The 24498-nt window shown below is 56.2% G+C and overlaps 2 protein-coding genes across 4 annotated transcripts; both read right to left on the bottom strand.

Annotated features, from left to right (window-relative positions):
• Positions 1 to 57: 57 nt before the first annotated feature.
• Positions 58 to 6160, bottom strand: CB1H8orf58 (chromosome B1 C8orf58 homolog). Of its 2 annotated transcripts, none has more exons than XM_049631555.1 (6): positions 3684 to 6160; positions 3160 to 3324; positions 2910 to 3051; positions 2664 to 2776; positions 2340 to 2446; positions 58 to 1777 (listed from the first exon to the last, which is right to left on the bottom strand). In XM_049631555.1, the coding sequence occupies exons 1-6, from the start codon at positions 4347 to 4349 to the stop codon at positions 1666 to 1668; spliced, it is 1305 nt and encodes a 434-aa protein (XP_049487512.1). In that variant the 5' UTR covers positions 4350 to 6160; the 3' UTR covers positions 58 to 1665. The 2 variants fall into 2 exon arrangements, with proteins under 2 accessions (XP_049487512.1, XP_049487513.1); XM_049631556.1 differs by having other exon boundaries at positions 2340 to 2422.
• A 5062-nt stretch (positions 6161 to 11222) lies between these two features.
• Positions 11223 to 24498, bottom strand: PDLIM2 (PDZ and LIM domain 2). 2 transcript variants are annotated; one of them, XM_049631557.1, is made up of 10 exons: positions 24332 to 24498; positions 22804 to 22898; positions 21932 to 22083; positions 19085 to 19154; positions 18824 to 18975; positions 18586 to 18667; positions 14984 to 15072; positions 14591 to 14736; positions 13032 to 13149; positions 11223 to 11717 (listed from the first exon to the last, which is right to left on the bottom strand). In XM_049631557.1, the coding sequence occupies exons 2-10, from the start codon at positions 22894 to 22896 to the stop codon at positions 11540 to 11542; spliced, it is 1080 nt and encodes a 359-aa protein (XP_049487514.1). In that variant the 5' UTR covers positions 22897 to 22898; positions 24332 to 24498; the 3' UTR covers positions 11223 to 11539. The 2 variants fall into 2 exon arrangements, with proteins under 2 accessions (XP_049487514.1, XP_049487515.1); XM_049631558.1 differs by having other exon boundaries at positions 24347 to 24498.

Raw genomic sequence — 24498 nt, 5'->3', positions numbered from 1 at the left:
GCTTTAGAGCATTGGTTCCTTGTCCAAAGACAGCAGGAGCTGGACCCCCAAGTGGAAGAGAGCACCTATCACCCCACATCTGGCCTCATTCTGGCAGACCCCAGGGCTGCAGCCGCAAGAGAACCAGCCCCTCCTGAGTAAAGGAGGAGACGCCAGGTTTAAGCCCGTGACCTTATCCCTAGCCCTGTCCTTCCACTGATAACACACACACACACACACACACACACACACACACACACCCTCCTCTCCTGCCCTCTGAATATCTACAGGAGACTAAACTTTTGCTCTTTCTCAATTAGCAAACATATAGGAACCTGCCAGACTGTAGTAAAGAAACCACCACAACATTTTGGTAGACATTTATAATGTTCTCAGAAAGAGTTCCTTTAGGAGTGCCTGAGTGTCTCAGTCAGTTAAGCATCCGACTCTTGATCAGGTCATGGTTTCATGGCTTGTGGGCTGGAGCCCCACGTCAGGCTCTGCTTGGGATTCTCTCTCTCCTCTCTCTCTTTCTCTGCCCCTCACCCTGCGTGCACGTGCACTCTTGCACTCTCTGAGTGTTTCTTAAAAAAAAAAAAAAAAAAGGAAATATTTCCTTCAGTCCTCCCAGGGCTGGAAGATTAGGTCAGGAATTAGTGCCCTAATTCCCAGGAAACCTGAGACTTCAGTAAAGTGACCTGCTATAAGTCTTGCTGCTAATCACTGGCCGTTTTAGTCTCCATTAGCAACCCCAGTCCTCCCTTATCCTCTGGCCTTCCCATCATCCCTCCAGCTTGGCCTCCTTCCAACACCCATACCCTCCCCCTTCCTGTTCACAAAGCACTCTGAGACAGTTTCATCTCGTTTTATCTTCATTAATAAGACTGTGAGGTAGGTAGGGCAGGTATCATTAGACCATTTGGGAGATTAAGTAGGAAGCTATGAGTGTAGAGTCAAAAGCTAGAATGAGTCTCTGGTTTCAACTCTGATGTGTTAAGGTTATTAGGGACCAAAGCAGCTAAAGGCAGACCTTGAAGCTTACTCTGCTATTTTCCATGTTGTCCCTGACCTTTCTATTCCAGGTTCAGTCTTCAGGGGCTCTGCTCCACAGGCAAGACTCAATGCAGAGGAACCCAAGATAGCACCCTTCTCTGTCTTAGGGCTGCCCACGAGGGTGTGAGGAGAAAAGCAAGATTCCAAATCAGTAACTCTCCACTGAGGAATGAAGGTGGCCATCCTTTACCTCACCCAGACCAACCCTTTGAATGCATGATTCAGAAGACATGGTTGGATCCAGCCAGTTCACAACAGTGACAGACTTGCAGAGATACACGTATCACTTTGCATAAATACACATCTGTGACATGCTAGGCCCCAATAGATCACCAGGCCAAACATGCTCCATGGACTCCTGATAAATAAGTTAGTTCACATTGTCTAGGCCCAGGGATTTCTGGCAACCAGCAAGGCGCCCAGGGGCTGCCACACCCTGGGGCCACTCAGGGAACCAGGGCTCCTCTGCCAGGCTGCCCAGAGGAGAAAGGTCCAGCCTTCTCCTCAGAGAGAAGGGTGAGCATCAGCAGCTTTTCCTGGCAGTGCCCAGAAACAGTAACAGGGCAAAGGGCGAGGAAGATGACTGCACTGCACACCCCTCCACCCAAGGTCATGTCCCTGCGCCAGGAATTCTCAGCATACAGAAAGGTTTTTGGCTCGTTGCTTCTTAACCACAAATGATGGCATAAAGGTCTTCCGGAGGGGCTGGAATGGAGGTCTTTCAGGGACACCCCTTGACTCAATCCTGTGAAAAAGGAAAGGAAGCATTAGGCTAGGAGGAGGAAACAAGGTAACAATGGCCCCAGAGTTGATGGAGCATTGCTTATCTGCCGTGGGGAGCCTGGGGATGTTGACGTAGAGCTTCTTATCGCCACAGAATTATTCAGCATTATCCCCCATCATCTCCTGTGGGATCCTCTGTGTCCCAACCTTGCTCTCCCAGCAAATCCAGGAGGTGGCCTAAGGTTCAGCTGTGAGGGGTGAAGGCTTTTGCTGGGCTTGCGTGAGGGAGACTCCCCATATGCTGGTCCTGGCTCTGTCACTGACTTGCATGCATGTAGATTCAGAAAGCGACTTCCTTCCCCAGCCCAGTCCCCATCCTCTTCATCTGTAAATGGAACACTTTAACTACTTTCTGTTTCTTCCACCACCCTCACCAAGACTATCTACACCTCTCAGATTTCAAAGGGACAAAAAAAAACAAACAAAAAAAAAACAAAAAACCCACAATTGGCACTACAGTCTCAGCTTCTGGCTTCATCAGGCTCCTTCCTTTGCCCTAACCTGGGCTGGGCCGCAGGACTCACCTTGGGGCAGGGCCATCAGGAGGGGCAGGGGACTCAGAGTGTTTCGAGCTTCTCCAACGGATCCGGTTGAGCAGGACCTTGACCTTGTTCCAGTGGGAGAGATCCCGCTGAGCAGAGCGTGAGGGGATCACCACAGAGTTCCTCCCCACAACATACCCCTGCCTGAGCTCCCAGAGATAGCAGTCGCCACAGCCAGGACTGCTCCAATCAGGAATTCTGTCATTTTCCCAGAGTTTCTGGCTTTCAGGGTATCTACAAACCCAAACACCCCCTACCCCCGACTCCATCCTGTATCACCTGCCTCCACACATACCCATCACCTACCTTGTGTCCCTGGGAGGATGGAAAGATATGAGCTGGCTCTGCTGAAGCCTCTAAAAGCCTGGGAGGGTTGGCACCAGGAACCCCTACCTTTAGGGGTGAAGCTGTGTTGGCCCCTTCAGAAAGAAAATCCCATTACCCAGGGCCAGAAACAGGAAGCCACCCATCAAAACCAGGACTGAGGAGGTCCGCCCGGGGTGGGGGGCCCTGGGTTGGCAAGACACACAGGGAAACACAATGGCACCTCACCTGTCTCCTGGGTCTGGCTGAGCAGTTCCTGTACCTCACTGCCGGGGGCACAAGAAGGTGGAGGCGAAGGGTCCCGGGCTGGTGGCGGTGGCGGTGGCCGCTGCTGCTGCTCCCCCCACTCCCCCTCCACCGCTTCAGGATCCTGTGCACAGGAGAGACGGGTACTCAAGACCTGACTAGATGGCTGAGCCTGTTCTGAAGGCAGCCCTGCTTGCAGGGCTCCCAGCCCTCCTCTGCTTCCCCCACTCACCTGCCCGACCTGCAGCTCACTCGCCCCTGGGGGCCTCTGGGTCTGCAGCTGCAAGTAGAGCTGCTGGAGCCTTGCCATTTGCTCCAGCACTAGGCACAGGTGTTCCAGATAGCGGAGACCCTGCCCTGGGAGACAGGCCCAGGCCTTAGGCCCCAGGCCCCCCACCTGTGGGACAGAGTGAGGCAAGGAAGACTTCTGAACTCAACCAGACTCCCATCCTAGGCAGCCAGCAGATGGGAACAGAGGGGCCAGGGAGAGGAGGCACACACCCCTAGCTGGCTTCCCAGTGCCCGGCCAGGCAGGCTGCCAGGCCGTCCCCCATACTGCTCACCTCCACACAGCTGGGAGTGGGCTGAGGCAACAAGCCGAGACACAACCCATCAATTAGAGGCAAGGAATGCCCCACCCCAAGAGAGCTCCAAAGAGAAGAAGTCAGGGAGGACCCACCAGCCACCAACCCACCCCTCCATGTAAAAAGACCGTTTCCACCGCACTCCTCACCCAGCCTGAGAGTTGACACTCACCACCTCTGCTCCTTCCAGACCTGCCTCTAGGTCAGTTTCTGCCTCAGTGGCCTCCTGTTCCCCTGCTCCAAAAGGGGGCATTTCACATTCAGGCTTGATAGGTGGCTTCAGGGAGTAGTGGTGTTGTGACATGCCGACAGGGGAAGTCGGGAGCTGGCGGGACCGCTCCAGCACCTGCTCCAGCTTACGGTTGGCCAGGAGCCGGCTCCTGGCAGGAGGCTCCATGGCAGCAAGGGCCCGGGGATCAGGGCTCCCTGCGGGCTCAAAGTCCAGAGAGTCCTGAGGAAGACCTGGTGAGGTGGCCAGGGGGCTGTCCCCAACCACCATCTCCACTCCAGAATCCCGAGAAGCCAGTTTGAGAAGTGGCTCCTGCCTCCTGACACCTCTCAGCTGGCCATCCCCTTTCCAGGAGTCCAGGGAGCAACCTTGAACAGCGTCCGGGATCCTTCGGTAGGTGCTCCTGACTCCAGGTACTACACAGCTGCGTGCCAGGTCCTCGCCAACCCCATCTGCAAGGACAGTCAGTATCAGGCTGGGCAGGCTGCCCTGAACGCCCCCAGCATTCCTGGAAGCTGGCAAAATTCCCAGGGGAGGAGTGTCCTGGACCAGAGGTGAAGGGAGGGGCCGGGACTGGACAGCCACGGCCCCGCCCAGATATCTCCCCATCCCTGGCTGGGAGAAGGTAGGACAAGATCCCTTCACAAATAGTTTTTGTTAAGGATCACAGACCCAGGATATGGGCAAAGCCTTGCAGATCCTATTTATCAGCTCCTTATATGGCTACCCTCCTTTGAGGGAGTAGCTGCTTTCTTCTGGGGAGCCCTTGTGCTCTGGAGCCTAGGGTCAGCCTAAGACCTCCAGGTCATGAATGGGGAACCCCTGTCTCTTCAACTGCTCCCCACCGGGCAGCATCGCTACGACCTCCACCCCCACCCTCCAGCTTTCAGAGAGACGGGAAAGGGCACAAAGCAGGAAGCCTGGGGTCCAAACTAGCATCAGGATGCAAGATGAAGTCTCTCCTGGAGCTCCTGGGGGAGAGTAATAAAATAACAACAGCTACAACCATTGCGGCTTCTGTTCTTTTAAATGGGAAATAGTGAAGATTTTGCGGAGAGTTGGTGGGGGGGGGGGGGGGGAAACACACCCAACTGGAATTAGGAGGGGGTAGGAGGAGAAGCAGCGGCAGGGGTTACCCACGCGCTGGGTCCCCAACTGTAATAATGATGCACAAACTACGGCTGGAGAGGATGGAGGGCCGCCCACGTCTCACCGCCGGCCACGCAGGAGACCTGGGTGCCAGGCCAGGCCGCTCTGGCCAAGGAGGTCAGCCAGGAAGTCTACCTCGGGAACGGGTCCGCCGCCGCCGCTGGGGGGGGGTGCTTTCGGACCTGCCGGCCGGGGCAAGGGCTGGGCGGAGAATGATCCCGATGGGGAATTATAGAGGGAAGTGGAGCCCGAAGGGAGTGAGATGGAAGGTGGTGGCTGATTTAACGCCCAAACCCAGAGAGTCTCCAGAGTGCGAGGCGCCATCACTCAGCCCGTCCGAAGGGAGGCGGCGAGGACGGTCGCCTCCGGCGGGGTGTGCGGGCTGGGGCAGGGGACACAGACCGGGGCCCGGGCGCAGGAGTCGGCTCCAGGGCAGGAGGCCCGGGCCGGCCTGGGGGTGGGCGACTCACCCCGGCCGCCGAGCGGCTCCACGGCGAAGACGCGCCGCCGGCCCAGCATGGCCCAGTTCCCGGCCCCGACGCGGCGCCCCGGCCGCGGCCGCTGCAGCCGCCCCGAAATCCCGGCCCACGTCCCCCAGCCGCTGTCGGGCGGGCGGCTTCGCACGCGCGTCCGGCCCCGGCTGGGCGCGGCCCCCGGACACTCCCCGCGGGGGCGAGGGGAAGGGGCGGGCAGTGGGGAGGGGCGCGCAGGTGTGCGGGCGGCTGGGGGTGGGCGCGCCGAGTGGGGCCGTGGGGGGCAGGGGCGGGGGCTGGGAGCCGGGTAGCGCGGAGCGCGGGGGCGGGGAGCCGGGAAAAGGCCTGGGTCCCCGGTCCTTCGGGCCCCGGGCAGTCCCACGCTCCCGCCCCCGGCCGGGGAACGGAGGCCCCCGCCTGGGGACGCTGTCTGGCTCGAGGTGCGGGGTTACCGGGCACCCCCCCACCCGCGGTTCACATGCTGGTCTGTCTTCCTGCCGCCGAAACGAAGCTGGGAATGGGGGTGGAGGGTCGGTAGGGACTGGACAGCCGCGCAGAAGGAAATGGAGTCCCACGTGCTGGCTGCACGCTTGTCCCTGCACTCCCTGCTGTGTGCCTGGGGCACGTCACTCGGCCACTCGGAAACCTGACGCGATAGAAGGGGGAAATGATTCCTGTCCACGTGGAAATCCTTTCCAACAACTGCAGAGCGCCTTGTTACTAGATCTGATCCCCTCCTCTTCCCGTACCTCTCCCGCACCCGAGCACCCTAAAGCTGGGGCCTGGTACGGCGGGGGGGGGGGGAACTTCACGATCTAGGGAAGTGAGCCAGGCAAACAGGGAAGCAGCCTGGAGGCGGTGGAAGTGTGAATACTTCCCTGTCCCCCAACCCCAACCCTCTTTTGGCCCTTGGGATTCCACCAGCCCCCACCCTTAAAGGCTCCCAGCCTGCTTTCAAGCTGGTAGCCTAGGGAGCTGCCGAAGGTGACACAGCCTGGTGACCAGAGGGCTGCTGGCCTCTAAGAAAACCTCATCCTCCTGAGGAAGGGGACAGGGCTGAAAAACCCCAGCAGGACCCAAATCCCCTGGAGGCAGATAAAGAGACTGGTGGACGTGCAAACTTGCACCTGAGCCTCTGGGGGAGGGGCTGGAACCAGAGCCCTTGGGAGGAAGCAGCTGCTAACTGGGAGGGAGAAAACAGTCTGCCCACCCCTTCTGCTCCATGCTCCTTCATACCCTTCCTCAAATACCTTACACAGGAACCTTCGCCAGAGAGCCACAAACTGTAAGGTTCCGACTGTAGAAGATGGGGAAACTGAGGCCTATATAACCAGGTCTGAGAAAGAATGAGAGCCAAGTGCCTGAATTACCTGACATCTCTTAACACCTTGATTTTCAGGCCAAGCCCTTCTCTGCTAGCCACAGGTCGTCTGGGTGGCCTCCTCCTAACCCTGTCCTCCTAGACAGCACCCCCACCCCATTCTCTTTCCCAGATACAGACAGGGAAATGAACGCAGGGCCTGGCAGGAACTGCTTCATGCAGGTCCCACAGGATGTGTGGCACCAAACCCGGCAGGCAGTGTCATACCCCACCCCAGCCCTCCCTGGGTCGGGGAGTTGGAGGGCTGGCCTATCAGGTGGCTTCCTTCCTCCAAAGTGAGAGGGTAGGGAGGGAAAGGGAGGGAACCTTTGTCGGATCTCACCCTGAATTTGGAGAATGTGGGGCCAGATTCCAAGCGGTCTCCCTGGTGACTCTGGGGCAAGAATGCATCTGGAACAGGAAGCCCAGCCAGCAGGAATGTGGTGTCTCAGCACAAGGCTTTGTGTGGGCTCAAAAGAACCCCCACCCCCACAACACACACCCAAGCACACTCCCTTCCGGGTGGTGGGCTCCTGCACTGCCTGACCCCCATGTAGATGTGCCTGAGCCCTCATGTGATGGGGATCCCTCGCTGGGGGCCACACCCTCCCATCTGCCTTCTGTGGCCCTGACTGGAGCAGCCGTGTGCCCAGAGCACAGCCACACCCTCGCTGCCCACCTGATGGGTGAGCAGCTGCCCTGAGTTCCTGAGATGCATGGTGGCTGAGCAGAGTCATTCCCTAGGCTGAGGCCAGGGATGCCCAGCTGCCCCTCCACCTCCATGGGGAAGTCCCAGCTTCAGGAAGCACATTTCCTGCAAGCTCAGCACTGAGCTATGCCCTGTGGGAGGAAGGGCAAAGCCAAGAAGGCAGAGGGCAGCTCCTGCCAGAGCAGAGATGGCTGGGAGCCATGGTGACCTCCCTGTGCCCTGGAAGGCAGCCTCTGGTGATGGAGGGGCAAGAGCCCCCACCCCACACCAGAAATTCAGAATTCAGACCCCAGGTTCCTTCCCCAGCATGCACACCCCCTTACCAAGTAGGAGTCCTCGGACCAGTCACTTTCCTCCCTGTCCGCAGTTTCTTCATTTACAGAACAAGGAATACCTACCTCTGTAGGTGGGTGATTAAAGCACTCAAAAAGTTCGTGCTGTTAGAATTATCTACCTTTGTGGGGCGCCTGGGTGTCTCAGTCAGTTAAGCATCCAACTTCAGCTCAGGTCATGATCTCACAGCTCATGAGTTCGAGCCCTGAGTCGGGCTCTGTGCTGACAGCTGGGAGCCTGGAGCCTGCTTCGGATTCTGTGTCTCCCTCTCTCTCTGCCCCCTCCCACTCACGCTCTCTCTCTCTCTCTCTCTCTCTTTCAAAAATAAATAAACATGAAAAAATTATTTTAAAAAAAGAATTATCTACCTTTGTAACTTAGGAACTGTCACCTTCCCATCTCTAACTGAAGGTGGCTATCTTAGATGCTCTCCCTGGGAAACTCTAACTTGAATCTGTCATCATTTCTGAGGTTATTCCCCAAAATGCCAAAAAAAGTAGAGGGTACAGTACTGGATAAATTGCAGTCATATAATTAGGTGGTCTCTCAGGGAGCCCAGGGGGTTCAGTCAGTTGAGCATCCGACTTTAGTTCAGGTCATGATCTCACGGTTTGTAAGTTCCAGCCCTGCATCAGGCTCGCTGCTGTCAAGACAGAACCCACTCTGTCCCCCTCTCTCTGCCCCTCCCCCACCTGCACTCTCTCTCTTTCTCTCTTAAAAATAAAGGTTAAAAAAATTAGGTGATCTCTCCCCCCGCCCTCACTGGGACACAGGGGGTGGGTGCTCACAGCTGGCTTGGGGTGGGGTTGAGGGCAGGGGTAAAAGATCAAAGACAGACCCCAACCTTCTTTGACAAATGGATTTGACTAATAACTCCCATCTCCCAAAGAAGTTTGCCCCCAAGCTTGAGCTGGCTGTGTAGCCGCAAAGCACTCTGAAACCCTCCAACCCCTGGGAGGAGAGCTGCCTGCCACAACTAAAGAGGTGGATTTCAGCCTGAACCCGTCCAGCCTTCGAAAGGCATTCAACAACTCCCAGGCATACCCATTTCACAAGGGTCTTCATTCCCTACTTCTTCTCCTCTACTCCTCAGAACACCGCTGGCCCACCATGTTCATATTCCAACCCACCCTTTCCAACCTGTCACTTCCCTGCTTAAAATTTTCAAAATGTTCCCTGAGCCTCAAGGTGAAGTCAAACCATTTCTTCTGGCATTCAAGGCTCCCATCTCCCTTTCCAGTCTTCTCTTGGTACCTCCTTCAGCCGCTGCCCTAAACTGAGCATTCCACCTGCACTCACCCCTGGAAGTGAATGTTTGTCTCCTCCACCTGCCCAAGTCCTGTTTGTCCTTACACACAGATGGTCTCTGCTCTGTACTCACAGGGCATAGGGCATGCCTGAATGTGCCACATCCGCTCTTAGCACTCATTGCCATGTAGCATTATTTAATTCATGCCAGCTCAGTGGCTGCCACTTGACTATTACCTTCAGGAGTAGATTTCTGTATTCTCACTGTGCCAGGACCCAACTGTTTACAGAGGGGTGAATTCCCCTTTTGCAGGCATTCTCCCCTGCCATGGGCTACATCTGACACTAGGTGGCGTCAAGGAGACTATCCCATTGCGGACCAAAGTTCTGGCCCCACCCACTCCTGAACCACAGAAAGCCTTGATCTTTTCTATGAAAATAAAGGCAGCCATCCAGGCAAAAGGTGAGACAGTTAAATCAAGGTGTAAATTATATCAACAGGTGCCTGAGGAGCCAACACCAACAGTCCACCGAGATTCCTTCCCAAAAGAACCAGACAGCACAAACACCCTCTGGAGCCCAGCTTTGATCTTTTCTGTGAAAATAAAGCTGAGGCTGTGGCCCATTCCTCAGGCTAACTGGGGAACAGGGTGGGTCTGGAGCACCCATGCACCTTTCTGAAATGTCTCTGAGATGGGGGTGGTGGGTGAATAAAGCCTAAAATCTGGTAGGGGACCACTGCCCCCTGTGTCAACTCAAACATACCTGAGGGCAGGCACACCTAACACTAGTCACCCATTATTTTTGTTTCTGGGTTTTTTGTTTGTTTGTTTGTTTGTTTTTCAAATCAACTACCACTGAAGCCAGCAGGGTCTCCCAGGGAAGGGACACACAGAGCAAGCCTGGCTTGGATGTGAGGACCTTTGGGGGGTAGGTCCTTAAGGGTGGGGCTCCTCTGGTGTATGCTTCCCAGGCAAGACTAACCTGCAGCCCAGTTCAAGGTTATTGCTGGTGATTATCTTTCTCAAGTGCATGCAGACAGCCTTGGGGGAGTGCAAAAGATACTCTACATGTTGCTCCCTCTCCTCCCCACCCGGCTCATCTGGGTAGGTCAGCTGGGCTGGCAGCATTCACCCCAAGTAGAGTGAGGGGCACCGAGTGCCAGCCCAGCCAGTGCTGGTGGAGCATGAGACTGTCACTGAGCCAGGCCTGGATAGCATGGACATCCGGGCCTGCCTCCTGTTTGCTGCCCGCCCTCCGGCATTCCTCCTCTTCTCCAGGCTCCGGATGAGAAACTCATTCCTCTAAAGTACCAGAGATTATCCCAGTAAAACTGGCATCTTTATAAAAGAGTCCAGGAGGGGCACCTGGCGAGCTCAGTTGATGGAGCACGCAACTCTTAATCGTGGGGTTGTAAGTTCAAGCCCCACACAGGGTGCAGAGATTACTTAAAAATAAAATCTTTAGGGGCGCCTGGGTGGCTCAGTCGGTTAAGCGTCCAGCTTCGGCTCAGGTCATGATCTCATGGTCCGTGGGTTCGAGCCCTGCGTCGGGCTCTGTGCTGACAGCTCAGAGCCTGGAGCCTGTTTCAGATTCTGTGTCTCCCTCTTTCTCTGACCCTCCCCTGTTCATGCTCTCTCTCTGTCTCAAAAATAAATAAATGTTAAAAAAAAATTTTTAAATAAAAAAATAAATAAAATCTTTAGAGGCACCTGGGTGGCTCAGTTGGTTAAGCATCTGACTCTTGGTTTCGGCTCAGGTCATGATCTCACAGTTGGTGGGATCGAGTCCTGCGTCGGGCTCTGCCAGTGCAGACCCTACTTGGGGATTCTCTGTCTCCCTCTCTCTGTCTCTCTGCGCCCTTTCCACTCATGCTGTCTCTGTCTCTGTCTCTTTTAAAATAAATAAACTTAAATAAATAAATAAATAAATAAATAAATAAATAAATAAATAATGCAAGCCTCTTCATTAGAGGTTGTCATGTGGTGAAGCACCTGGTAAGGTTTGGTAAGGTTTGGGGATGTGGGGAATAAAGGGGAAAAATTGTGTCAATAAAAACTCTTTACCCAGTGGTAGACAGAGTTCATCCCCAGGGGCAGAGGCAGAGAAGAAGAGGAAAGAGCTACTTTGTTTCATCCATATATGTATATTTATAGAGTTCGTATGCCAAAAAAGTTTACAGAGTGAATACCTTTAACCTCTGACCTATCCCTCTCTTTCTACATATTTATCTCTATATCCCAACCTGCTTAATCCCTGTTGCACAAAGATATCCAATGCAGTGCCCACCTCACACTTTGGTGCACAGCCTGTTCTACAGGAGAAAGTGAGTATCTAGCAGAGGCCTGGGATGGTGAAGCTGTCCTCATCCACAGCCCATCACAGGTCCCAGGCTCTAGCCTCACCCAGCCTGGAGGCAGGGGCCCCACCACCAACCACCACCCTTCCATGCCAACTTGCTATTGGCATGGTCCTGGTGCACAGGTGCCTACGTGGTCTAGGGCAGGTTGAGAACCTAGCCGGGTACTCAGGCGTGGGAGCTGAGGGCGGGGGGCGAGGAGTAGCGCTGACGGGCATGCTTCTCGCAGTACAGCTCGTCTCCGACCCAAAAGTGCCCACGCATCTTCAGGTTCAGCCCACAGTCCGCACAGGTGTAGCAGCCTGGGTGGCGGTACCGCCCCTCCTGGATGCGCACAGCCTGGTTCCTGCAGGGGCAATGCAGAAGGGAGAACCATTAGCCTGGGGGAGGGGGGGGTGGGGGAAGGCAGGGTGATAGCATGATGCTGCCATTCTCATTCCCAGGGAGCCTAGTTCCTGGCCAGTTCCAGGCCCACAGTCAGGACCTGGAAAGATCCCCAAATCTCAGACACTGGACTCCCCAAGCCTTCCTTCAGGAATCTCACTTCAATAACCCTCAACCACCACCTCCGGGACTTCTAATTTTTTAAAAAAGGGGGGCACCTGGGTGGCTCAGTTGGTTGGGCATCCCACTTTGGCTCAGGTCATGATCTTGTGGTTCATGAGTTTGAGCCCCATGTTGGGCTCTCTGCTGACAGCTCAGAGCCTGGAGCCTGCTTCAGATTCTGTGTCTCCCTCTCTCTCTGCCCCTCCCCCTCTAACGCTCTCTCTTTCTCTTCCTCTCTCTCTCAAAAATAAATAAACATTAAAAAAATATTTTTTTAAAGCTGTTTCTCCTTTACACATAGGCAAATAAACTCGTCCTGAATTTTCTGGGTTGTTAATGGAGCAGTGGTCCTCTGGGTGTGGTCCCAGGTACCGGGACCATAGCACTACATCACCTGAGGACAAGTTGGAAATGCAAATGCTGGGGCCAGAGACCTCCTGAAGAGGAAACTCTGGGGTACAGGCCAGCAGTCCCTCTAACAAGTCCTCAGGGACTGTGCAGCTGCTCTTTGAGAACCACCACATACAACACTTCCCTTGTGTCTGCACGGCAGGCATGCATAGTATCCCATTCTGGAGCTGAGACAGTAAAGCCTGCAGAGGCTAAGGGATTTACCTAAGGTGAGTCATCTGACCGTCATCATGGCATGTAAGAAATTTATGGCGGAGCGGGTGGACTTTCAGCACTTTTCCAGAGAATGTGGCTGCATTACAATGCCACCCTGTGAGGAAAAATGAACCTACCTCCGGAAAAGTCATCCCTTTCCAAAGGGGGTGAGGAAGGGGCAAGAGCAAAATTTTCCAGGAGGAGGCACTGCATCTAGAGGCAGATCTCCAGAGGCCTTGAGATTGTTGCAGAGAAATCAGAAGCGTCATTTCTTACTCCTCCCAGGAGAGAGGAAGAAATCAGGGAGAAGGGGATGCGGCAGGAAGAAGCCAGCAAGACATTTTAAGAAGGCTTAAAATAACCAACATAGCCCATCACAGGTCTGCTGTGGAAACACCCCTCCAGGGTCCCTGACTGGTGTTGACTCCTCCGGGGGGCATCCCGTGCCCTGCCCCGCCCCACACCTCCCTGTCAGGGTGTGCCTGCCTCCCAGGCCGTAGACACTCACACAATGCTGGTGCTGCACTTCTCACACGTGTGGAGCTTGGGCAGGGTGGCCAGGGCCCTGGAGGTGGGCAGGGAGGACTGGGGGCTCAGCGAGCTGGGCAGGAAGGCAGGTGTGCCACCTGGGAGGGGTGGGGGCAGACACATCAGAGCTCATCCACTGGTCGCGGCACCCGGGCTGTGTTTTCCCACTCACACTCCGCTAGCACGGTTCCCAGGAGACTCCTAAAAGGTGCGCTTCTATGCAGACCCCTGAAGTAACACTGGGTGTGAAGGTGAGTGGGTAATGGAGGAAGGGAGTGATCATGGCAGTTCCCTGGCTGAGGCTGAGTTGGCCCAAAAGCTAGGGCAACCTGAGGAGTGTCTGCGCGGTGCCTCCCACGTCCCGCCAAGCAGGCATGGTGATATTGATTAAAAGATGCTGATGATAGATAGTAACAGCGCCACAACACCGTTATAAAGTTTTCAAAGGGTTCTTATGGGCACAGTTGCATGTGAGCCTTGGAACAACACGAAGACAAAGCACAGATGTTACTGGGCGGGTACGTTCCCTGTTTGCAGCCAAGGGCTCCGGGACTCCAGCGGTGAAGCCACTGACCGTCTGCACTCCCCTTACCCCGGGGCCTCTCCTGGGGCCTGCCAAGGCCTCCGGGTCATGATGCACAAGGTCTGCTCCAAACCGTTTCACCCTGACCCCAGTGAACACCCCCGGAGCTAAGTGTCAGAGTTGGAGCCAGCCACCAGATACTGTGCTGGTGAGGCTGCTGATCCCGTAGTCCTGAATGTCCCATCCTCTGCCTCCCAGAAGCCACTGCCCAGGCCAGGCTTTCTCATCTCTCCCCTGGACTAGGCCGGTGCCCCCCCAACACACACAGTACAACTGCAGCACTGACCACACCTCAGGCGCTGGGTGGGCCTGCCTGTCTGCCCTCAGCCTCCACACTCTGCACATCACTGGCCCATCAGACAGGCACAGTGGATGTCTGTCGAGCAAACAACTGAATGGCTGGCAAGAGCCCATATCTCTTATGCACTTCAGCATCTGATGCACTGCCTGGCATCATTTAACCAGTCCTTCTAGGTGAGGGCACTCCTCAGCCTGGCACGTGAGGCCAGGACTTAACCTCTGAGACCACCCTCCATGCTGCCAGGCCCCCCTGTTCTCTCTCGCTCCCACACCAAAGCCCTCCAGCTGCCAACCACTGCATGCCACGGCGCTCTCTGCCACCATCTTAAGGCCCTTTGTTAAAATCTTGATCTTTCTTCAAGGGTCAAGTCAAATCCATCTTCCTCTACGAAGCCCACCCTGGAGACCCAGCCCCCACAGAGCCCACCACCCACCTTTCTCATTCCCCTTTGGCACTTTCCTGACCCCAGCCAGCACCTCTGGGTCCACCCCTACAACCCCCACCAGACTGAAAGCTGCTTTAGTGCAGGGACTCCCTTGGAGCCTATTCCTATGATGAGCACTTAGGAAATATTTGTTCTGTATCATGTCCAGTCAGGGTCCAGGGGTATCCTGCAGGAATCTCCTTCCTGCACCCAAGCCCCCAAGGGGCTCACCTCTCTCTTCAGCCTCCAGAGCCTCCTGCAAGAGCCGAAAGGAGCTGGACTGTCGGGGGGCCACCCGCCCCTCACGATTTTCCTGCAGCATCTTGTAGACTTCTGAATCCTCCTCCAGAAGGCGGCTTCCCCCCTCTGAGTCCACACTGCAGGGACAGGAGCAGCCAGGAGTGAGGGTTCCTTCCCGGGTATGAGGACCAGCAAGAAGGCAGGGAAAGAGTGTCCGGGGGAAGGCATTCTGAGGGAATTCAGAGGATTCAGAGGAAAGCCAAATGGGCTTAAAGTGGCCGGGGACCTCCCCCTGCCCAAATCCCTCTCTGGAAAGCCAATCTGTCTCCTGCCCCTCCCAGGCCCTCCAGGATTCCACCCCACCCTCCGGAATCCACCGGGTACCTGAGTCTGGGACTGGAGGAGTGGGGACCCGGGGAAGGCGGCAGCACCAGCACAGCCGAGTCACCAGCCGTGGCGCGGGTGAGGCTGGCCTGTGGGACAGAGAGGCACCAGGGGAGGAGTCAGTGGCTGGAGCCTTTGGCCCGCACACCCGTCTGGGCTGCCGAGCCAAGCCCGACTGTTCCCCAGGCCCGACACCAGAGGGCCCCCAGCTCTTGCTGACCAACAGGCCCTCAGGCGGCAAGGGCCCAATACACCAAATCCTACCCTCGGGGCACTAGGGAGTGTTCTGCTCATTCCCAGAAGGGGAGAGAGGCCAGCACCCAACTATGGAGGTGTGAAGTTTCTGCAAGCAGATTGGGCAAGGGGCAGAACAAGCAGAGAGGAAGAAAGCAGATGCTTTTGCAGTGAGAAGAAAACACAAAGGGATGGAGTGAAGGGCCCAAGGACCCGTCTTGGAGTCAGGGATGGGGCAGCACAAGGGACTTCTCTCCTACACACACTTCCTCTCCTAAGAGGGCCCCAGGGTCTGGGCTGACCAACCTCTTCTGGCTGCCCTGGGAGGTCTAATTCTGCCCCGTGGAGCCTTAGGGGCCAGGCCCATTCTGGATCCACACCCCAGCAGCAGCTCCCCCTCCCCAGGTGTGTGCTATCCATCTTGGGCTCTTTTCACTTGCCATCTACCTGGAAATCTTGCCTTCAACCTCATTGTTGCTCTGCTTTCTGGCATGTACCTCTGCACCCTCCCCTACTACCCTGCCCCCTCTCCACGGCCATCCCCCACGGAAAGGGGAACCCCAGAGACAAAAAGACAGGCCACCGTGCACTAGCTGAGGGCACATTTCCCTGGAAAGCCAACTTTCTTCCATTTTAAAATTCAAAATCAAGGACAAGTTATGGGGTCAAATGACAAAACTGCATGGATTTTAAAGCTAAAAACAGAAACTGCAGAGTTTTGAGAAGAAAGCCCCAGACCCTCACTCCCCCAGCCATCTTCCCCCAGTCTACATTCCTCCTACACTTGGTGGCCTGCGGTCAACTGACAGACGGTAAGATAATTTCCTCAGGAAGGACAGTCAGCACCAGTTACTTAAGAACGACATCCCATCTTGCTGTCCTGAGCCAGCATGTGCCCTGCACAGGGGCAGCAGCTCGCAGGGAGAAATCCGCCCAGGCTCCCTTTGTAAGCCCAGTTCTCATGCCAGCCAGAGGGGTGCTGTCTTCACATCTGCTCAGCAAGGCGTGTACCTACCCAGAGGTGGCAACTTCCAGTTTCCAGAAGGGTACTATGGAGGCTGGTGGTGTCCTGTGCCTTGGACTGAGCGCAGCCTCAGCCAACTCGAAAGCCAGCAGCAAAATCATGGCCACAGCAGACACCTCATCTATAGTCACCTCTAACCCCCTTCTTCCTTCCAGACCACTGTGCCCTGAGAGAGAGGAGCCCAACTCCCTTACTGGAGAAAGTTCTTCCCTCCCTCCCTCCTAGTCAGCCAGGGATACCTGCCTTCACAAAAGGAACCTTTCATCTCCAAGTCCAGAAAAGCTGTCCACCTGCCCAACAAGAGCTCATCTGTGGCCAACACCCCTCAACATGTGTTCTGGGGAACACAGGGATGTTAATAAGTGAGTGGCAGGTTGGGGCGGGGGGATTCCAGGAGAAATTCTATAGTTAAACAAGTTTAGACAACTAATAAAATTAAATCTATTTATCACGGGACTTCTTAGAATGTTTAAAGGTGCTAAAAGTACACAGTGACTCCCAAGAGGGAAGTGTGGGACCCCGACACTCCCACACCATCTGACCACAGCCTCACTGACAGACCAGAATGCAAACTTCATTGGATTAGGAATATCTGTTTATCCACCAACGCATCCCCAGAGCCTGGGAAGGGTGCCTGACACAAAGCAACTGCTCAATAAAAATTTGTTGAAGGAATGATCACGGTCCTTGGGGCCAAAGAAGGGAACCTGGTGCATGGGGACTGCTTATCCAAGGTTAGTTAGATGGTAGAGGTGGGACTAACCCAAGTCTCCCTGCCACCCGGCCCAGGGCTCCTGTTTACACCACATGGGTGGTCCTCAAATCTTTGGATGCATCAGATCCCTGAAGGCTCCTTAAAACACAGACTGGTCCCCCTGTCCACACTCTCACCCCTGCATCTGATTCAGTAAGTCCAGGCTGAGGCCTGGAAATTTGCATTTCTAACAGGTTCCAAGGTGTTGCTGCTGCTTTGGGACACACTCCCTGTACCACCAGCATCTCCCCTTTGCCCAAGTTTGGGACACCACAAGGAAGAAGGCCAAGATGGATGGGCCCTCTCCAGCCACGCCCTGGGCCAAGCACATTCCCAACTGGTCTCAGCCCAAAGATCTCCCAGAGAAGCCCCCCCTCACCGGGCCCAAACACGCCAGGTCTTGCTTACAAACTGCTTTCCCGTCTCCCTGGCTTATCATCCTCTAATCTAAACCCTACCCGGTCCTACCTCTGACGTCCAGCAAAATTCCTGACAAAGCCTTCTCAGGCCACCCAGCCCACATTCATCTCTCCCCTCCCAGAATGCCTCCTGCTTTTATAATTAAGACCACACTGTTTAGTACTTAATTGTTCCAAAACTGCTTTACATGTTTGTCTTATCTCCCCAACTACATTTTAAATTCTTTAAAGACAGGGATCTTATTGAATGCATTTCTATGCCCACATTGCCTGGCAGGCCACCTGGTGGGCCCATAGCAGGCCACTGGAGAGCCCCTACTGTGCAGCCCCCAGTGAAGCCCACTCCTTCCTTCTCCAGAGCCCCCCGTTTCTAATTCCCTCCCCCAGCCATCTCCAAAGACTCTGCTTTCTGGAATGCAGAATCAACCGGAGGTAGGATTCCAGCAGCTGGGCCTCATCCCTTTCACCCCAAAGGCTGGACATGCCCCCCACCGACTCTGCCCCCAGCAGCTGTGGCCCAGGACTGTTGGCCGACTCAGTCCCTCACTTCCTCACCACCCCTGCCCTTAGAGAGGAGAAATGCTAAGGGAGGTGGGGGGGTGGGGAAGGCTGTCACTAGTGCACAGTGGGATCTGGCAGGGGGGCATCCAAGGTAGAAGAGCAGGGAGAGGGGCAGACAGAGAGTAAGCCAAGTGCTACATGGGGCAGAACCACAGTCCCATTGGTGGTTCTCTGGGCTGAGTCAGACAAGGAGGAAGGGGGATGGGGTGATGGGAGTTGGGGGCAGGCATGGGGCTTGGAATGGGGAGGAATGTGTTCAAGAGATGCAGCCAGAGCCAGAGGGAACCATCCCAACAACAGCAGCAAAACTATTTCAGCCCTGGCCCAAGAGAAACACTCAGGAAGGGAGGAAGCTAGCAGAAGGGGGGAGGCGGCAAATGGGAGTACAAGAGGTAGAAGGCCACCTGGGACTGGCAGGACAGGGCCCCAGGCACAGGAAGTGTGGCCTACCACCAGACACAGTGGCCTTCTGGCTCAGGAGAGGGGCATGCTTGTTGCTAAGAGATGAGGCGCTGGTTGCCCAGGTGGGACCTGCCATCTGCAGCCCAATGTGTGCCACTGGCAACCAGCCAGGACGGGAGGATCTATCCTCCCCACCAGGTATTCTTACCGGTCGACTTCTGGGGCGGCCCCCGTAGGAAAAGCGGTCAGCAGCAGCAGCCAATCCCGGGGAATGTGCCAGGCTCTGGAAACTGAAATGGGGGAAATGGATGGTGTGCGCGCCGGGCATCCCATCCAGCCTGCCTCAGGGAAGAGGAGGGTGCCCTCAAACTCCCCTAAACCCAGTTACTCAGCCTGAGAGGCCTGGTCCAGACCCTGTGGCCACGGTGCTCACCCCCTGCGCTCACCTGCGGCTGACAACAGTCTCTCCAGGGAGGGCCTGCGGGCTGGTGGGGGGCAAGGCAGAGAACGGGCTGCCGGGCTGGGGGCTGGAAAAGACTGGGCTGGAGCAGGAAGACCTCAGGGAGGACTGGCTGTCAGTGTGCGTCCTCACGGAGCCCTGTGGAAAGAAGGACTGAGAAGGGGGTACCCGTCCCCTACCAGCCCTGCCCCTCAGGTCTCCCCTCATTTTGGGGTGCTGGAGTTCCCCGCAGAAGGCACCATCCTACCTGGAAGCGAGTCGCCAGCCCTTCCACAGAGCTTTCCCCATTGGTCTGCTGGGGGGAAGCAGCCCGAGACCTGAGGAGAGGGTAGGGGGGGAGGCAAGTCACAGGGGTCCTGGCCCCCCACTAACGGGATAAGGGCCACAGATTGCAGCTGTTCCCACAAGATTCTCAAGACTAGTACAAGGTTCAAAACATTTGGACATCAGGCTGTCAAATTTCAACTTTGCCAAATTGAAAACAAACAACTATTGTTAACAACTACCATCATTTCTCAAAGGAATGGAAGGTTTAGCATCAGTATGTAGAATTTCAGCGAAAAGTTGAATAAATTCAATTTTAGTAAAAACTCCTCCTATTATCTCTTGTCTTTTTTTTCTTTTCTGTTTTTTAAAGTTTACTTATTTATTTATTTTGAGAGGAAGGGTGCAGGCAGGGGAGGGGCAGAGAGAGGCGGGAGAGTCCCAAGCAGGATCCATAGGCACTATCAGCTTGGAGCCTGAAGTGAGGCCCCATTCTGGGCCTTCACACGGGGCTCAGACTCATGAACTGTGAGATTCTGACCTGAGCCAAAATCAAGAATCAGACACTTAACTGACTGAGCCACCCCGGTGCCCCCCCCCTTTTTTTTTTTTTTTTTTTTTGAAGTAATCTCTGTGCCCAATGTGGGGTGGGGCTCAAACTTACAACCCTGAGATGAAAAGTCACATGCTCCACTGACTGAGCCAGCCCAGAGGCCTTTTTCTTTTCCTTCCTTCCTTCCTTCCTTCTTTCCTTCCTTCCTTTCTTTCTTTCTTTCTTTCTTCCTTTCTTTCTTTCCTTTTTTTTTTTTTAATTTCATACAGACTTTGTCACTGGTCAGCATCAGCTTGTAGATCAACTTTGGGGAAGATTGCTGATTTCACATAAATAATTCTTTATCTTTCACCCATAGAAAAACTGAAGCCTAGAGAAGGAAAGTGAGTTTCCTAAAGCCCAACAATGGCTGGGCCAGCTGCTCACTCTCCTCTACCCAGCCAGAGGCTATTCCCCACCAGCTTTGCTGCTGATGGCTGGAATATCTTGGGGAGGATCATTCCTGGTCCCTTCTTCTTCTTCTTTTTTTTTTTTTAATTAATTTATTCTTGAGTGAGAGAGAGAGAGAGAGAGAGAAGAGAGAGAGAGAGGGAGGGAGCATGTGTGCTGCATGAGGGAGGTCAAAGAGAGAGGAAGAGAGAGAGAATCCCAAGCAGGCTCCACACTGTCAGTGGAGAGCCTGATGTAGGGCTTGAACTCACCAACTGTGACATCATGATCTGAACCAAAATCAAGAGTCAGATGCTTAACCAACTGAGGCACCCAGGTGCTCCATGGTCCCTTCTAAACATTTCTCCGTGAAACAAAGGGTGGAGCCAGCCCCCCTTCCTGCAGGACCTGGAGAGCCAGGGCAACAAGTAGGCCCAGCTTTCCACCAATCACCAAGGCAGCCAGCAAGAGAAGAACCCCAGGAGACCCCCTCCAAAGCCCTTCCCACTGGAGCCTTGAACAGGAGGACATTGGAGGGCTGGTACCAGCTGAGGGTGGAGAAAGAGCCTGCCATGTCCCAATCCCACTATACCGTTCCTGGTTGTCTGGCCACTTCTAGAGAGGTCAACAAGAACCTCAGTCACCACACACACCAGCCTCAGCCTCCCCAGGGAGGGGTGTGGGATCAGAGTGAAGGGAGCTTGGGCCTTGGCTCCAGTCCAGAGCACTGCTTCCTGCCACAGAGCTCTGGGTGCTCAAGAGGCTTCCTGAGGTGGGGAAGACTAGGAGGGTTTAGGAGCAGGCCGGGCAAGGGAAAGAAGAGGCAGAGAGTCTTGACCTGCCCAACATGGAGCTGGAGGCTTGGAGGGACTCGGCCAGGCCCACTCCCTGATGGGACTGGATCCCTCTAAGAGGGACCTGAGAGGAAATGGTGGTGTCAGCAGCTCCCTGTCCCTCCCCCACCCGACTCTGCAGTCTCTTGTAGATTTTGGTCCCCTTCCCAGCTGCCATGAGGTACTACTCTCCACCCTCCTCGTCTGGGTCCCACTCCTGCAAACACTCATGAGTCTGAGTGGCATGAGGGAGTCACTAAAGGGGCCGGGACATCATGGGAGCCAGCTTCTACAGCACTGTGGGATGGTAGAGGTGAAGAGAGGGCATGGAGCCAGGGCCCAGAGAGAGCCCAGTGGGGAAGGTGGGGGGGGGGGGGGGGCAGAGAGGCAGGAGGTATCTGACTCAAGTTCAAGGCCCGCCCAGAGGGTTCTCCTGGCTGGGGGATCTTCCAGCATTCCTTCCCTGTGACTCACTATGATGCCCCACCCCAGGGAGCCACCTGTTCCCCTCCCCAACCCAGGCTTCTGGACTGAAAACCCAAGCCCAGGAATCTGCCTTCACCAACACAGCCTGGAGAGGCAAAGGGGAAGGACAGAGGGGTTCTTTGGGGAATGAGCCTCCAAACTCCTCAACCTACTCCCCAGGACATGAACAAAGGCCATCCCCTCTTGGAGGCAGGGGCCCAGGAGACCCAGCCTAAGGCACACCTTTCCCCTCTTCAACCCACTTCATGCCCACACCCTGTGCCCTGCACACTTGGGAACCAGTCAAACCCGGGCATCCAGGTGGCTGATGCCAGCCTGCCCTGCCCATGGCTACATGCCCAGCTAGGTACAGGGACACCCCTCAGCCCACTCTGCTGCAGGTCCAGAGCCCAGACCGTCTAAAGATGAGCCAAAAGGGCCCAGGAAGGCCGGGCTGGGGCTAAGAACAGGGGGTGAGGGCAGCCACTGTGCAGCGGGCTGGCCGAGGGGAGGAGAATGCTGGCAGGCCCAGCAGAGGTGGAGGGCCTACCGGTCTAGCTGCAGCCTCAGGGGTGAGGGGCTCTGGCGGATCTTGCTCTGGGCCTCAGCATGAAGCATACCCTCAGCACTCTCCCCGTTGATGGCCACAATAATGTCTCCAGGCCGGAGGTCAGCAGCCTCAGCCTTGCTCCTCTCAGTTACCTGGAGGGGATGAGAAGCAAGTGGTCTGAGGCACCCCTGCTCAGACAGTGATGACATTATGTAGGGATGGAGGAGAGGGGATTTCTCTCTGTCCTGCCCAAGAAACACAGAACCTGGTTTGAACCAGACTGGCCTGTGTCCCCCTTTGTCTCTCTGCACAGCAGTGTCTGCCCAGCTTATCAGCTAATCCCCTCCAAAAGCTGGAGTGGAACCCCACCCCCCACCCCAGCACTGACACTCTAACAGGGGCCTCCAGAAGAAATGGCAGAGTTTCAGGGACTGTGCTTGGAAATACTTTTGGATAGAGAGCCCTGCCCGTGCAAATCACACCATGCAGGTGGCTGCCTGCACACAGGCCTTCTGCATGAATGCTCCCTGGCCTGGGCCTGGGTCAAGAGGAAACTGCCAAGAACTTGGGGCTCCTGTTCTCATAACCTCCCAAAATGGCTGCCAACAGGTATGGGGTTGGTGAGCAAGGAGAAAAGAGCAGGCCCTGTACTTGGACCAGCTCCCTTTCACTCCCTAGTAGTCTGCTCCTGAAGTGGTCACCACATCCCCACGGCAACAGGGCCCAGGAGCCTGGTCCTCCCCAGGCTAACACTCCCAGAAGCAGGCCTTCTGGCTCCAGAATTAAAAAAGAAAGGTGCCCGTGGGGACCAGGTAGACAGGGTAGACCCTAACTTTGGGGGTACCACCTTAGCTCCTGGAATTAGCCCTTACCTTGGTCACCATGATAGGCGTGTGGAAATCCCTGCCCCCAGTGATCCGGAAGCCCCAGGGCCCTGGCCCCACCACATCCACTGTTAGGGCCATATCTGAGGAAGAAGGGATGGAGACACTGTAAGGTGATGGAAGAGGTAAAAGAGAGGGGATGACAGGTCCAGGGAGCAGCCAGTCAGGGGCTGGGCGGGTGAAGGGGGGGGGGGGAGGGAAAGGCACAATCCCCCCCCCCCCCCCCCCCCCAGTTTCACTTCCCCCGCCCTGGGAAGCCGTGACTCTGAGTTCCCCCTTCACTGCCACCATCTTCAGCAAAGCAACTCCCCAAAGGCAGGCTGTTAGGGTGCCTCACAGGGGCTTTTGCTGGAGAACAGGCGGCAGGGGCTAGCAGGTGGTAGGAGATGTCATGGTTTCCTGCCTCTCCCTCTTCCCCTCCCCCACCACAAGGTTAAGTCCCACCAGTGCTGGCTTCCGGTCCCCAAAACTGACTGCACAAGGTACTTCCTCCCCACTCTGGGGGAGGGCAGCACTCTGGGAACAGGAGTGATAGCAAACAAGGGGGTGATGCCACCACAGACTCTTCAAGTAGTTGGCTGGATGGGGACTGGCCCAAGGTCTTCAGGGGGGCCTCCTGGCTGCCTGCCTGGCCCCTGGCGATGTTGTCCAGATAGGCAAGACTGGGTTTCCCACCTCCTCCAGGGGCCTGCTGCCCTCTGAACAGCCCCGGCCAGGAGGACGGGCTCATCTGCCAAGTTGGGCACACCCACCCCCTGGCAATGGCCAGCAGGTTGAGCTGATTGATGCTGCCTGCTAGCTGGGGCCACAGGCCTCCCATCCACTGCCCCCTCCGCTGGGCAAGGGAGTGTCCTTGCACACCAAGCCCTTGTAGGATTTCCTGAGCCTCTAGTTATGGAGCTGGGAGCCAACCCAGGCAGGAAGCTGCAATGCCAGCCTGGGCCACCACCCTGCCCAGCACCCACCCTGGGGCTGCCCCTGGGGAGGCCCAGTGACTGCAAGTGCTGCCAATCAACATCAAAGACACTAGGGCCACTTCCCGTGTTTAGGAACCTGGGCAGAGGACGCCCAAGCAAGAGGAGCTGTCTGCCCTCTCCCCGGTCCTTGGCTTCCCCTTTTGCTCCGGACTAGCCCCTGTCCCTGCCTAGGTACCCAGGTTGGCGCTGGCGGTTCATAGACGCTTTGGAGTCTCAGACCTTTGAGCCTGCCTGTGGACTCCGCGCCCGGGGCCCCGGGGAGGTGCCCAGCCCGTCGGCCCGGCTCTCCCAGTTCTGGCACCTTCTGTGCTCCGAGGCCAAAGTACCCACGGGCCGGGGGCTGGAGGAGGAGCGCCCGGGACCAGGAAAGCCCAGCACGCGGGGCGCACCAGCCTCTAGGGAGGCTGCAGGCCGTGGGCGGAGGAAAGAGCCGAGGCGCTGAGAGCTGCACAGAGGGGACGCGGCGCGCAGAGCTGCGAGGTCCCCGGAGCCGGGAAGCTCGTCGGCCGTGCGGACGGTGCGCAGGTGGGCGCGCTCACCTGGCTCCCGCTCACCTGGCTCGCTCTCACTCGTCGGGCTGGGAGGCCAGGCCCGGTAGGGAAGGGAGGGGAAGGAGGGAAGGTGTGGAGACACCGCCGCTCCCGCTGCCGCCGCTGCCGCCGTCTGCCCGACTCTGGGGAGAGCCCGCCCGGGGCTCCAGGACCTG

Source organism: Panthera uncia, chromosome B1, assembly GCF_023721935.1.
Source record: "Panthera uncia isolate 11264 chromosome B1, Puncia_PCG_1.0, whole genome shotgun sequence".
Taxonomy (NCBI): Eukaryota; Metazoa; Chordata; class Mammalia; order Carnivora; family Felidae; genus Panthera; species Panthera uncia.
This window is presented reverse-complemented; position numbering and strand designations above follow the sequence as displayed.

What these genes read in the sequence shown, in the direction of transcription:
- CB1H8orf58 (XM_049631555.1), bottom strand. Translation starts at nt 4,349, where the DNA reads ATGGGGAGATATCTGGGCGGGGCCGTGGCTGTCCAGTCCCGGCCCCTC. An exon ending in GTCTGGAAGGAGCAGAGGTG is followed by an intron (nt 3,325 to 3,683) that starts GTGAGTGTCAAC and finishes TCTGTCCCACAG; the next exon opens with GTGGGGGGCCTGGGGCCTAA. An exon ending in GTGAGCTGCAGGTCGGGCAG is followed by an intron (nt 3,052 to 3,159) that starts GTGAGTGGGGGA and finishes TCCTGTGCACAG; the next exon opens with GATCCTGAAGCGGTGGAGGG.
- PDLIM2 (XM_049631557.1), bottom strand. Translation starts at nt 22,896, where the DNA reads ATGGCCCTAACAGTGGATGTGGTGGGGCCAGGGCCCTGGGGCTTCCGG. An exon ending in GCCGCCCCAGAAGTCGACCG is followed by an intron (nt 15,073 to 18,585) that starts GTAAGAATACCT and finishes TCTGTCCCACAG; the next exon opens with GCCAGCCTCACCCGCGCCAC. An exon ending in TCCTCCAGTCCCAGACTCAG is followed by an intron (nt 14,737 to 14,983) that starts GTACCCGGTGGA and finishes CTGTCCCTGCAG; the next exon opens with TGTGGACTCAGAGGGGGGAA.